Raw genomic sequence first — 14,036 nt, forward strand, 5'->3', positions numbered from 1 at the left:
GAAAGAAGGGTGGGAGCAGCCACCAACCCCAATCTTCCCTGAACCTCACCATCTGGGCCACACTCAGTTTAATGCCTCCAGAACTAAAAGCAGCCCCAGCCAAGGCTGGTCTGTAAAACAAGACCCTAACATAACAGATCCTTTCTCCTTGGTACTCCATTATCTTGGGGTTTTCTAGACACTGCTCTCTCCTGGTTTTTCCTCTCTGCTGTCTGACCAACTCTGTGTCCTTTGCTGGATCTTCATCCACGTCACTCCCACTAACAGCTGAGGCTCCCCAGGGCTCTGTCTTGGGTCCTCTTTTCCCTTTATACCAATTCTCCTGGTAATCTCATCAGCTCCCATAGTTTATCAGATGACTTATCCTGCCCTTCTATCTCTAGCTCTTCTATCTCCAATTGCCTTTTAGATATCCCAAACTGGAGATCCCAGAAACATCTTAAAATGAACAAAATCCATGAGTGAACTCATCCTACCACCTCAAATCCTCCCTTCTTGCTAACTACCCTGTACTATAGACTAGGGTACCAGCATTCCAGGCACCCAGGCCCACAACTTACTTGTCTTCCCCTCATACCTTGAAATAGCCTACGGGTTTTCTCCACCCTTTCCCCTCATCTGTTAAACTGACGTTCCTAAAGATAAATCGATGTCAACCCCAACCCTCACCCCATCCCATTCCGTCAATGCCATTGGATCAATATAAAACTGTTTGGCTTTTAAGGCCTTCCATAACCTGGCTCCTTCTTACCCTTACAGGATCTCCTCATTCATATCCTAGTCTCCAGTGTGGTCCTTTGACTGAATCCAGACTTCACAGAACAAATCCTGTGTCTTCTACCCCTGGGTAGTTCCTTTAACATATTACAAAGGTAAAGGACTATTTAGTATGACTACAGACAGCTGCTCTATGATCTGAATTATATTTTGTAGTTTTAGAGTTAATTCTTGTTTCTGAGAAGCAGCACAATGCGTAGCATAGATCAAGCACTCACTTCAGGAACTGTACTTATTGGTAATGAGGCAAGACAGAAAGCATGAGAATGAGCTAAATTCATAGAATTCTGGTAGAACCTCAGCTTTGCCCCTCTTTATGGAAGATTAATTTTCATTTAACCTTTCTTCCCCAACCTACAGAGATGCAGTGAAATATTCAAAAGATAGAAAACAAGCAGAAAGGCTGCAGACACAGAGCGAGACCTGTGGGGATAACAGACTTTTTAAGGTCTTCCCTCTTTTCCCCTAAAGGCTTTACATAGTAGCTCTGGGGTTGAATGGACCTTCAGAAGCCATCTACTTGGTGCAGCCCACCTGATGGAGGCCCAGGGAAGTCAGTGCATTGGAGAAAGGACTTAAACCCAGGTGTCTCCAGACTCCAGAAACCAGACTTCTTTCCACTGCTGCCAGCCTGCTTTTTAATTATTTAGGAAATTCATAAAGCTATACCAGCTAGCATATAGCATATATAGCTATACCAGTTCATAAACATTTAATCATGGTCGACAACAACAACACAATAGAGTACTTTGAACAGCCACAAATTTAAGCTTTCCATATCTCATTTCGAGCCAACTTTCCATTTTCCAGGGACTCATGGTCCAAGCCTCATGCTTCTCCTTCTGTCTGTATTTCTCCTATTAGCATCTGTATCAGATGCAGAAGAAGAAAAAAAGGTGACTCCTGTGAAAGCTGAGGACTGATGAACGATCCACTTACATTCCTATAAAGTTTTCTAACTACAAAAAACTTTCTCTGATACTCTCAGTTGATGCTCTGAGGAAAGAGACAGAAATTAGAAAGATGGGAAAGGAGGAACAAGAATGTTATAAATAGTATATAAATAGTATCCACACTCCCTTTGTCTCCGGGGAGTTAATGGTAAGAGTCAGGGCTCCAACCAGATCTTTTGACTTCAAATGCAGGGATATTTCTATTACACCATAAGTAAATTATAAAAGGTTTTGGTGGATAAAGGCAGTTGGCTAAAATGAAGCCTCAGGTTATGTTTACAGCATCTTGTTTCTCTCTTCTACATAACCAAGGATTGAGTAACTAGTAGAGAAAATAACATTATCCCCAAACTGAAGTGACTTGAATGGTCATTTGTACAGCTTCTCTGAAATCTTCAATAAATAGGATCTCTCAAAGCTGCTCAAGGGGCAGCTAGGTGGTGCAGTGGATAGAGTTCTGGCCTTGGAGTCAGGAGGATCTGAGTTCAAATCCAACCTCAGACACTTGACACTTACTAGCTATGTGACCCTGGGCAAGTCACTTAACCCCAACTGCCTCACCAAAAAAAAAAAAAAAAAAGGCTGCTAAAAAATGTGGGATGCAAATAAATCAAGACACTCAGGATGGGGGCTTACAAGGATTCAGGAGAAGGAGTAGGAGCACTCTAGGCTAAAAACCAAATGTCCATTACGTATCACTTTTAAAGAGAGTATCTAAGTAGTTTAAACGGAGATTGGGGGGAGGATGGGGTGCCATATTCCTAGTCGCGATATGATAAGACTGCTACTAGCAGCTAGGTGGCACAGCGGATAAGGGAAGATGAGTCCAAATCTAGCCTCAGACACTTTTTAGCTGTGTGATCCTGGGCAAGTCACTTAACCTGTTTGTCTTAGTATCCTCATCTGTGTATCAGATTGACCAACATGACAAAACAGGAAAATGATAAATCTTGGAGAAGATGTGGGAAAATTGAAACACTAATGCATTGTTGGTGGAGTTGTGAAATGATCCAACCATTTTCGAGAGCAATTTGGAGTTGTGCCCAAAGGGCTATATCCCAAAGAGATCATAAAAATGGGAAAAGGACCCACATACGCAAAAATATTTATAGCCGCTCTTTTTGTGGTGGCAAAGAATTGGAAATTGAGAGGATGCCCATCAGCTGGGGAATGGCCGAACAAGTGGTGGTATATGAATGTAATGGAATACTATTGTGCTATAAGAAATGAACAGGAAGATTTAAGAAAAACCTGGAAAGACTTGTATGGACTGATGCTGAGTGAAGTGAGCAGGACCAGGAGAACACTGTACACAGTAACAGCCACATTGTGCAATCAAACTAATATCGACAGACTTAGCCCTTCTCAGCAATGCAAGGATCTAAGACACCTCCAAAGGTTTCATGATGGAAAATGCTATCCACATCCAAAGAAAGGACTATGGAGTTTGAATGCAGATTGAAGCATACTATTTGCTATTTTTTTCTTCTGTTGTGTTTTGTTTCCTCTTTCTGGTGGTCCCTTCTATTGGTTCTAATTCTCACTTAGAACATGACTAACGTGAAAATGTTTAATAGGAATGTATATGTATAGCCTATCAGATTGTATGCTGTCTTGGGGAGGGAGGTGAGGAGGGAGGGGGAGAAAATTTAAAACTCAAGCTTATGAAAGTGAATGCTGAAAAATGAAATTAAAAAAAAAAGACCAAAAAAATCCTCAAGAAAAATAAAGTAAAAAAAAGTTTAAAATAAAGAATCCTCATCTGTAAACTGGGGATAATAAAGTACCAACCTCCCAGTTTTGTCATGGGGATCAAATGCCATAAAAAATTGCAAAGGGCTTAGCACAGCACCTTGCACATAGTAAGTGCTCTATACATATCAGCTATCACCATCATAATGATCATCACATCTGGTTCAGAGTATATGGACAAAGACAGGATATAGGAAAAGCTTAGTTCAAATTTTATCTACACTTCTTTGAATAGGGCAGAAGAAAACTCTGGGGGGCGGGGAGGGAGTGTATGCAACCAGAAGCAGCAAGCACAGGTTATGATATTCTCAAACCATCTTAAATGCTGACAGACACAAGAGCAGAATTTGCTTCAGCATATACCAGAAATCCAGTATATCTTACATATAGGTTATTTTGCAATAGCAATGTTGAAATCATGTAAACAAATTCCATCACCACACAGACACAGACAGACACAGACAGACACACACAAGAATCAGTCTCCAGAGAAAGAAACGTGGCCTAATTATGTCATGTTTCCACAGAACCAATTTACGACATTAGGTGAGTATTTGTCTGTAACATGTGAAATACAGCAGAGAACAAAAAAGGCAGACAAAGAACATGAAATGAGATGAACTTTTTTTCTGGGCCATCCTTACAGCCTATACATTACACTTCAGCTCTATTTTTTTCAGTATATTTCTACTAACAACCTTGATTGAGTTTCTCAGCCCACAGTAGTTTGGAAGAATCAAATCATAAGAGATTATTTAAGAAAAAAAAAAAAGAGGGTCAATATTTAAAAGTCCTGGCAGCTGACCATGAGGGACAGAACCTAGATCCTTCTTAAGATACAAAGAGCAGGGGCAGCTAGGTGGTGCAGTGGATAGCGCACCGGCCCTGGATTCAGGAGGACCTGAGTTCAAATTGTGCCTCAGACACATAATACTTAGTAGCTGTGTGACTCTGGGCAAGTCACTTAACCCCACTGCCTAACGGGGAAAAAAAAAAAACACAAAGAGCAGATAAGAACTCACTGAGCACCTCAATCTACAAACACCTTCACAATCCTAAAAGATATCACTATATTACAGCACATTAATGATCATGAAAATGAGTCAACAAAACTAGGCTAAATCATATTCACTGTATTGTTTAAGATCAGAAAGTCATTGGGGCAGCTAGGTGGTGGAGTGGATAGAGCACCAGCCCTGGATTCAGGAGGACCTGAGTTCAAATCCTGTCTCAGACACATAACACTTACTAGCTGTGTGACCCTGGGCAAGTCACTTAACCCCACTGCCTAACCAAAAAAAAAAAAATCAGAAGTCATGACTTTAGTCCTATTTAGTTTATATGAATACACTCTTTCACAAATTTGAACTTTATATTCTGCATACAAATGCATCATTTTGCCAATAACTGGTGCAGTAAAAAAAAAAATACTGACACTTATTAAGGCTACTCTAATGTAGTAGAAAAGCATACCAGCTGTAGTCAGATGACTGGCAATCAGTCCCAAGCCTCCTACCAACTGGGTAAACTTCTGTGGGTCTAAGTTTCCTCATCTGTAAAGAGGGAATACCTCTTAGACCAACTGCCTCAAAGTGTTGTTATATAAAAAAAGAAAAAAAAAAGAAAAAATTTTAAAGTTATTAAAGGCATCCATGCAAGGGAATGGCCTAGGTACAAAGTGGAGGGAGAAGGAAAAAAAACAGAGCGAGAAATAGTCCCTGATCTGGAGAAACTTGTATTCTGCTGGGGAGGAAAAAAGCCCACAGCTAAATAAATACAAAGTAACTTGCAGAGGGAGAAGGCACTGATAACTAAGGAGAAATACTTCCCATTGGAGGTGAGCCCAGAATGCATTCCAGCCTGGGTGAATGAATGCACAGAGTTGTTCAAGAAACAGCTAGTAGACAAGTTTGTCTGGAATGGACTGTCCCAGAGTGGGAGTAACAGGAAATAAAGTTGAAAAAGTAGAATGGGACCATATCTTTGGAAGGCTTTAAATGCTGGGATAAGAGGAATTTGAGTTTTATCTTTAGAGAGCTAGTAATGTTCTTTGATAAGGGGAAAGAAGTCAGGTCAGAGCTCTAGGAAAATAGTTTTTGGCTACGCTATGCAGGGCAGATTAAAGGGGAACAGCATAGAAGAAAGGAGGCTATGCTTTAGACATTAGGGGAAAGGTAAAGGGAATCTGCCATGTGGCAGGAGAGAAAGGCACTGTTGCCAAAGGGTTTGGATATGGGGAGTTTGGGAAAGGGAAAAGCCAAGGTTGTGACCCTGGGTGACCTCAAGGGTAGTGGTGACTCTCAAAGCTTGAAGGAAGGAGGGAGGACTGGGGGAAAGATGGGTTCTACTTTGAACATGTTGGGTTTGGTAGAGCATCCAAGGAAAGAGTTCAGGGAAGAAATTCGGTCTGGATATACATATCTGGGACTTACTGGGAGAGAGATCATGGAACTCAGACAAGCTAAGGAATCACCCGGAAAGAAGTGAAGAGAAAAGGCCCGGCCTTCGTGCAGGCATCCAGGGTAAGTCAGGACAGGGTGACAGACCCAGAAAAGGAGAGGAGAAGTGGTCAGAAAGGTAGGAAGAGAAGAGGTAGTCAACAGAACTCAGAGCTGTACAGCAGCAGGAGCAGGTCTTAGAATGGCCATGGAATTAAGCAGTTGAGAGCAATGGTAAACCTGGAAGGGAAGAGTTCAAAGGCCCAAAGGGCCAGAAGCATAAACGTGCCCTCTGAGAACCACTTCTGGAAATCTTCATACAACCTGCCTTCCAACTGCTGTAATTTGTAATCAATCTGGACCAGAGGTGGGGACCCTGCAGCCTCGAGGCCACATGTGGCCAAGCTTCAAAAGTTTAGAAGAAGACCTAGAGACCCAGGTCCCCAGCCCTGGTCTAGACTGAACACCATACTTCTTATTTGCGTAAAGCTAATATTCTTTTGTATAATAAAGCAATAAGCTTCTGTTTTAGCAAATTTTTGAAATACAAAACTGCAGCTGATGGGAAACTTGTTTAAAAAAAGCATTTTGTCTGTATTATACATGGATTGATAATTAGTATTTCTCAAAGCATTAAAAATGCTATTTGTTCAAATCACTACAAATTCCACAAAAGTAGGTTATTATTCCAAAACACAATTTTTTAAAAATATTAAAATTTTGAATCGCCATAGAGCTCATTTTTAGAAGTGAAAACATCCAAAAAACAAAAACCAACACAAAGCTGACCAAGTTTCCCCTATACTTGACAGCCGAGGAAGGAGGAAGAGTTATGGCTGGGCCCTGTGTACAAAGCCTGATTTGTTTACACTCTTTCATTTTGCTGACTAAGCATTATCGGACAGCTCAGGTGGCTTCAGATAAGCCAGGCAGTGTGGTTAAACGTGTTGATGGACAATCCACACACATGACAAGACACGTTAATAAAGTACTGAGTGACAAGAAAATTCTAAAATAGAAATTTAACCAATAAGTTCATGCAAAAGAATAAAATAAAATGTATTCTTGGTCAATATTGAAACTACATTTTCTTTCATTTTTAAGCACTTCAACAATAGTAAAAGAAGATAGACAATCCATCAGAGAATGTATGTGTTGATAGATAAGGTCAGTGCTTCAGAGATCCATCTACAATGTCAGTTTAGACATATGAACGTTGAAAACGTCCAGACAGATCTCAGGAAAAAACACTGTTCACTCAATGACATAACTGAGCCAAGGACTTAGGAAATTTGCTTCCATACTTCCCTCTGGACCATTAAGTCACTTTGAAATCTCAAAGGGCAAGCAGATCAATATATTCCAAGTCACTGATCTTCACAGAAACATGGAAAAGTTAAGTTAGTTATCGAAAACATTCTCTTGAAAAATCTTTAGTGAGATCCAGTGCTGAGTAGAATGCCTGGCACATAGTAGTGTCTATGGATTATTAACTATCTGTGGATCAATGACAAAATGCTTCCCTCACCTCAAGCAGGGATGGGGTGGGGGTGACAGATTAGCTGCAGGAACTGCACTTTCTATGGGAGTTGTAGAAGCAGGCAGTGGTACTTCATTATATTATATAGGATTATTATATTACAGAAATTTTTAAAAGCGAAAACCCTGACATTGACAGGGGTTAGGGGATAGAGTACTCCTGACATCAATGCTATCTAAAGAAAAGAACTCAAAGATAAAGAATTCTTGTGAACCTGTGTATGGGCCATGTTTTACCCAGAGTAGGCTCTTCACAAGTGTGTGCTGAAGAAGCAGCCTTCTCCTCCTTCTGCAGATTGAGGTGCCGGCTGTCAGAACAGTGAGGGCTGGGCTAGCCCGGCCCAAGCACTCCCTTCACAAGTGGTGAGCAGTTCAATAATGGGAAGGAAATTTTGGTCCTATCAAAATGAATCTCAAGATTAAAGGAGACCAATCTGTCTGGATTGGATATACAGATTCCATTTTAAACTGTCGAGCTTTAAGAATAAACATCCTTTGGTAACTCTTGGGAGAAGAGGGTCTGAATCAGAGCACGGAAATGCTCTGCCCAAAGAGGCTCCAGCTAGTCACAAACCGACCCTAACCAGCTGCCCTGGGGAATCTAGCTGATCTTCGTTCCCTTTTAAGACTGAACATGCACGGCAGAAGCTGTGGTCGTCATCTCAGACTGCAGTTATTTACACCACAAATCTCATACGGAACAAACAGAAAATGGTTTTTGCCCCATACACAATAGTACGTCAGTTTCATATGGGATAAAAACGACCTAACAAGAACAGATAAATCAATTTCACCCCTTGTCTCTATTTCCACCAGTTCTGAGATAGTTTTAGGTTAGAACTTAGAAACACAAATATGAAGAGCTAGAAGTGATCTAGACAGACCACCCGATGCTATCTTTACAGATATGTAAACTGAGGCCCAATAAGGTTAAGTGACTTGCCCAGGGCCTAAAAGCAGACAGTGGTACAGTCTGTGGACTGGTTCCCAGTCTAATACAAGGTTCCTGGGACATATTTGCAGTCTAGAAGGGTATCCATTTTGGTTGAATTTGACACAAACTGGAAAGCGAAAAAAGACTGTGTAACCTCACCATTGTAGAGTAGGAGGTTCAGCATTTTTGTGTGTGTTCTGAACCAACTTGGCCAAACCTATAGACCACTATGTGGAATAATTTTTTTTTTCAGGCAATTGGGGTTAAGTGACTTGCCCAGGGTCACACAGCTAGTAAGTGTCAAGAGTTTGGTCTGAGGACGGATTTGAACTCAGGTCCTCCTGACTTCAGGGCCGGTGCTCTATTCACTGCACCACCTAGCTGCCCCTATGTGGAATAATTTTTAAAGCACAAATGACATAAGATTGACAAGGAAACCAATTATATTAGAATACTTATTTTAAAAATAAGTCCTATGACCCCAGCCTAATGACTGATGGCCAGGGTCACACAGCAATACGTATGAGAAGCAGCCTTGAACTCGGGGCATCTTGTGGCTTCGGCCTGCTCGGATCTCACTCTGCCTCTCAAATTTATCCAACAGGAAGAATTATTCAGAGGACACAGTAAAGCAAGAGCCCTGGATTCCCATTCCAGCTTTCACTGCTTAGCTATGTGACCAACATATCCCAGGGTCTCAGCTTCATTTGGGTAAAAGAGGAAGGAAGAGGAAAAAAGCATCACCTCCAAGACTTTGAGACTTGACTCTGTAGCTGCCCTTAGTCAAAGCCCATGTAAAATCAGTCCGGCACTCCTCACCGTCACCAAAAGCCCCCATGCAGTGTCTTAGGCCCATTTTTCTTTGTCTTCAACAAAGATCAAGGGAGGTAACAGCTGTGTTGGCAAAAATTATTCCAAGTCAAAAAGAAGGTAAAACTTGGGTTCCAGGCCATTTTGAAAGGCCAGCAGGGTTTCACGCTCTAATACGGAATCATAACAATCTTAGGACTTGCTATAAGACTTAACATTTCTTTGGTACTTTATGGCTACAAAACATTTTACATAATTTAATACTTAAATCTTACCTTGAGAATTCAGGGCTCCCCCACTTACAGCATTTTTCCTCAGGGCCACTGCAAATTTTAACTAAGCTTACTTTATATATTAATACCTGTTCATAATCTAATATAATACTTGGAAGTAGTAAAGCTGCTTGCAAACATTCTGCGCTGTTGAGTTTTCACTAACTTAGAAAGGTCTCTTCAGCTTTTGGTCAATAAGTTATTGACTACAGATTTTCAGGAAGCTTAGTGGGCTATGTAAGTATACTTTAAAAGTTTCTCCCCTCTCCAATCCATACTCCTCACAGCTGCCAAAATGATTTTCCTCCTTTATGAGAGGGAGGGAATATAGCACCTACTGTGCCAGGCACTATGCCAAGTACTTTACAAATATTATTTCATTTGATCCTCACAACAACCCTGGGAGGGAGGCCCTGTTACTATGCCCACTTCACAGTTTAGGAAACTGAGACAAACAGAGGTTATGTGCCCTACTCCAGGCCCAGTGCTCTAAGACTGCATTGCTTAGCTTCTGCCTTGTGGCCACCACATTCCTCTCTTGCTGTATTCCACTGTCTTCCTACCGCTTGTAGGATCAGACACAAGCTCCCTCCTTTTTGGCATGCAAAGCCCTTCAAAATCTGACTCCCACCTGCCTTTGCAGCATTAAACAGGACTCCTCCTCACTTGCGCTACCGTGGAGCCAAAGTTGCCTTCCTCTGCTCCTCAAAGATCTCCAGCCTCAGTAGCTTTGAAATGAAGGCATATCCCTCCCCACCTCTGCCACTTAGAATCCCTGGCTTCCTTCAAGATAAGGCTTAAAGGATACCTTCCCTCATGACGCCTCAGCTGATTTTCCCCTCCACCCCTCAACTACATTGCATTCATTTTGTATGAATTGTTTATGCATGTATAGTTTATATATCCAATGTGTTGTCTCCTCCCTTAGAATGGAGGCTGTCCTGAGGTCAAGAATTGTTTCACTTGTCTTTATGCCCTCTTGCTTAGCACTCTAAGAGCTATACTATCATCAAAACCATCTGGTATAGGCTAAGCAGAGAGACAGATCAATGAAACAAACTTGACAAGGGAGATTCAGAAACAACAGAACTCAATAACCTGGTGCTTGATAAAGTGGAAAACAAATTATGAGGGGGAAAAAAACTCCTTATTCAATAAAAACTGCTGGGAAAACTGGAAAGCAATCTGGCAGAAAATAGGCTTACACCAACACCTTAACCAGTGTATTCCACAATACACTCTAAATGGATATGTGACCTTAATATTAAAGATTATACCATAACAAACTTAGAAGACAAACAGATCATATACCTTTCACAGCTATGGGTTAGGAGATGTGTTCTTAACCAAACAAGTGATAAAAGCAATTACAAAAGATAAAATAGGTAACTGATTACTTGAAACGTTTCTGCACAGACAATATTAATTCATCCAGGATAAGAAGGGAAGTGGCCAATGGGAAAAAAGTTTGTCTCAATTTTCCTGGATAAAGGTTTGATATCCAAGATAAACAAATAACTAATAAATAAAAATAAATGTGTGTATAATGTATATATAAAACTAATAGCCGTTCCCCAATAGGCAAATGGTCAAAGGATAAAAACAAACAGCTCTCAAAAGAATTACAAAGTATTAATAACCACAAGAAAAAAATGTTCCAAATCATTAATAAAAGAAATGCAAATCAAAACAACCCTGAACTTTCACCTTACACCCTGCAAATTGCAAAAATGGCAACAGTGAGTCACTTTTAAAGGGGTTATGGGAAGGCAGGCATACTAATACATTGTTGGTGGAGCTGTGAAGTCATACAACCATTTTGGAAAGCAATATAGAATTACACAACTAAAAGGACTAAAATGTCAATACCCTTTGAACCAGAGATCTCATTACTGGGCTTATACCCCAAGGAAGCCATCCAGTAAGACAAAAAAAGTCCTCATATACTTAAAAATATTTATAGCATCACTTTTTTCCTAATAGCTAAGAATCGGAAACAAAGTAGGGGCCCATCAACTGAAGAATGGGTAAGCATAATGTGGTACATGAATGTAATAGAATCTTACTGTGCTGTAATAAACGTGTGATGACTGCAGAGAGGTAAGGTAACATCTACATGAACTGATAAGCCAAGAAAACCACATACTCAGTGACCACGACAACGTAGATGTAAAGAGCCACATATTGAAAAAACAAAGGTAAATGTGACAAAATTATAAAAATCAAGCAAGACCTGAAGAGAGACAAGACACCCACCCAATACCCCTTCCTGGAAGCAGAACGTCCACAAGTGGCACATATTATGAGTATATTTGAACTTTTTCAATGTATCTATTGTGTTGACTTTTTTCTTCTCTAAAAAAAAAAAGATGACTCATATTGGATGGCTCTTTTGGTGGGGAAGGGGGTGGGGTAATTATGTGATGTAAGAAACAAGTCAATACAAACTTAAAAGAATAAAAAGAGCTATGATAAATGCTTTGTGTTTGATTATCTGATTACCAGTTCAATTAAATGATCAGTAAAATTCTGTTCTATCAAATACTGTTACAAATGCATTGCATCAAATTACTATTAAAGGAGAACTTATCTATAACGAACACATTCCAAGACACGGGAGCAACATTTTGCTGACCTAGTTCCACCAATAATCCTTTAGCAAGTAGGATGGGTCACTTTTTCAGGGGCCCTTTCATTTTCCAACAGTCATTCTTAAAACAAAAGTTACCTCCAGAATTCTACTTGCCCTACACAAGCAGCCATTCAAGTTCATGGCTGAGAGTAATCACAATTCCCTGCCTAACCCCAATTAGCCAAAAGTCCCACACAAGGAGAAAGGGGGTGGTCATCTGCTTTGACTGGTTCCCCACACCCCAAGCTGGTTCAGTGCCCTCTTTTTAAATTCCCCAATTTTGTTACATTTCTAGCTTTTGACCTGGGAATGTAACTTGTGTCTATTAAACCACTCCAGCTACATACAGGTGAAATTGTCATAATAGGATCTCTCTCTAATCAGAAACAACAAACTTGAAAAAAGATTCATTGGGTCAAAGTACTGTCCTTTTAAACTCCTTTACACCTGCAACTTTGGACAGAAACACAGCGATTGTCAATTTCATTCTACTATCCACAACTCCAGGGTTTTTTGTTTTTTTTTTAAGTGCTCACTGTCTTTCTTTCTGGGTGTAATACTTTCGAATCATTTCTTATTGTAATTAAATTATGGGAATAGCCACCGTTGTGCTAGAGACATTTGTTGTGGTCAAACACATTTTCTTTTTCAAGAAAAAAAAATGACAAAAGCTATATCCCAAGCCCAGAAAGTCACAAGACTTCATTTATACAGAAAAAAATTTCATAATCATTCTATTTAGATTGTGGAATAGCAGGACTGGGCTTAGCACTTCCCTTTCCAACTGCACTAATTTGAAAACTGAAACCGAAAACCAGCTCCACGCTAACCTCTTGTGCATGTTACAACTAAATGCAACAGGTTTTAAAGATTGTTTTCTTATTTCCCCCACAATCTCTGGCACATTTCTTGAACGGAGACATCATGCATATTCGTATTTAACACATTTTGTGACAACACCAAGAATTTGCTCTAACGGTGGCTCCAAACATGGTTTCAATGGCTTTGTCGTTTTGAAACGGAGCAGAAGACCGTAAAAGGCTACAGACAAAGGATATTCCATTTTCCAAAAGAGTATCATCCCTTAATTTTAAAGTATTCCCATTCCTGCTTAGGGCACATTAGCCGCCCTGCCAAGCTTCCTTTTACACACCAGCTTTTCCTGTACACCAACCACTCTCCCGTGTCCTTTTTAAAATAAGATCTTGGTCAAAGGGATTTCAAGAATTTTGTTTCCAAAACGTTCGAGATGTGGAAAGGAGCAGATTCATCTTAACTAGTATTGTGCTCGCGGTAAAAAGAAAAGCAATAAATATATCATCCATTAAACTCTAAATCACACGAGTAGGTATAAATACAGGCGGGGAATCGTCTACCCAAAGTCCTGTCCCAACAGGGACTGCCCCCACCTAGCTTCCGTAAGCCACACAGCCCGAGCCACCGGGTGGGTCCATTTTCCCACGCTAGGGGGTCTAGGGGTAAAGTCACTTCGTGATCCTCCCCTCCCCCGCCCCCAATTTCCACGTCAAGTGCATCGGCATTGTCCGGCGATCCCTAAATATCTCCCTGCACGTGACATTGGTAGGAAAAGTGCCAAAGTTCCGACAGCAGGAAGCGTCGGGGGAAGAGCCCTGGGAAGGCAGCCCCGGGTCACCATCGCGCCCCTGCCCCGCAGTCCGAGCCGGGGGCCGGGTGGGGGCCGCCCGGGGTCTGGGGGTCAAGGCCAAGGGCGCGCACGTGCCCCGCCGACTCACCTCCGAACATGTGCGGGGAAAGGTGCGCCGGCAGCGAGCCGATCACGAGGCGGGGCCCGCCGGCGGCCGAGCGGCCCTCGTCGGGGGTGCTGTTCACCGAGTCCTGCGAGCCGTACGGGCCGCTGCTGCTGCTGCTGCTGGGGATGTGGAAGGCGGACTGCGCCGCCCGGGCCCC

At 41.4% G+C, this 14,036-nt stretch overlaps 1 protein-coding gene across 1 annotated transcript in view; it reads right to left on the reverse strand.

The window, feature by feature from the left end:
- Positions 1 to 14,036, reverse strand: part of LOC114050353 (E3 ubiquitin-protein ligase ZNRF2-like) — a 58,702-nt gene that overhangs the window by 30,334 nt on the left and 14,332 nt on the right. Inside the window, exon 4 of the mRNA XM_027871948.1 lies at positions 13,862 to 14,036. This exon is cut by the window's right edge and continues 1 nt beyond it. Coding sequence (XP_027727749.1) covers positions 13,862 to 14,036 — 175 coding nt within the window. The remainder of the gene's footprint in view (positions 1 to 13,861) is intronic.

Source organism: Vombatus ursinus, unplaced genomic scaffold (assembly GCF_900497805.2).
Source record: "Vombatus ursinus unplaced genomic scaffold, bare-nosed wombat genome assembly UNPS02014799.1, whole genome shotgun sequence".
Taxonomy (NCBI): Eukaryota; Metazoa; Chordata; class Mammalia; order Diprotodontia; family Vombatidae; genus Vombatus; species Vombatus ursinus.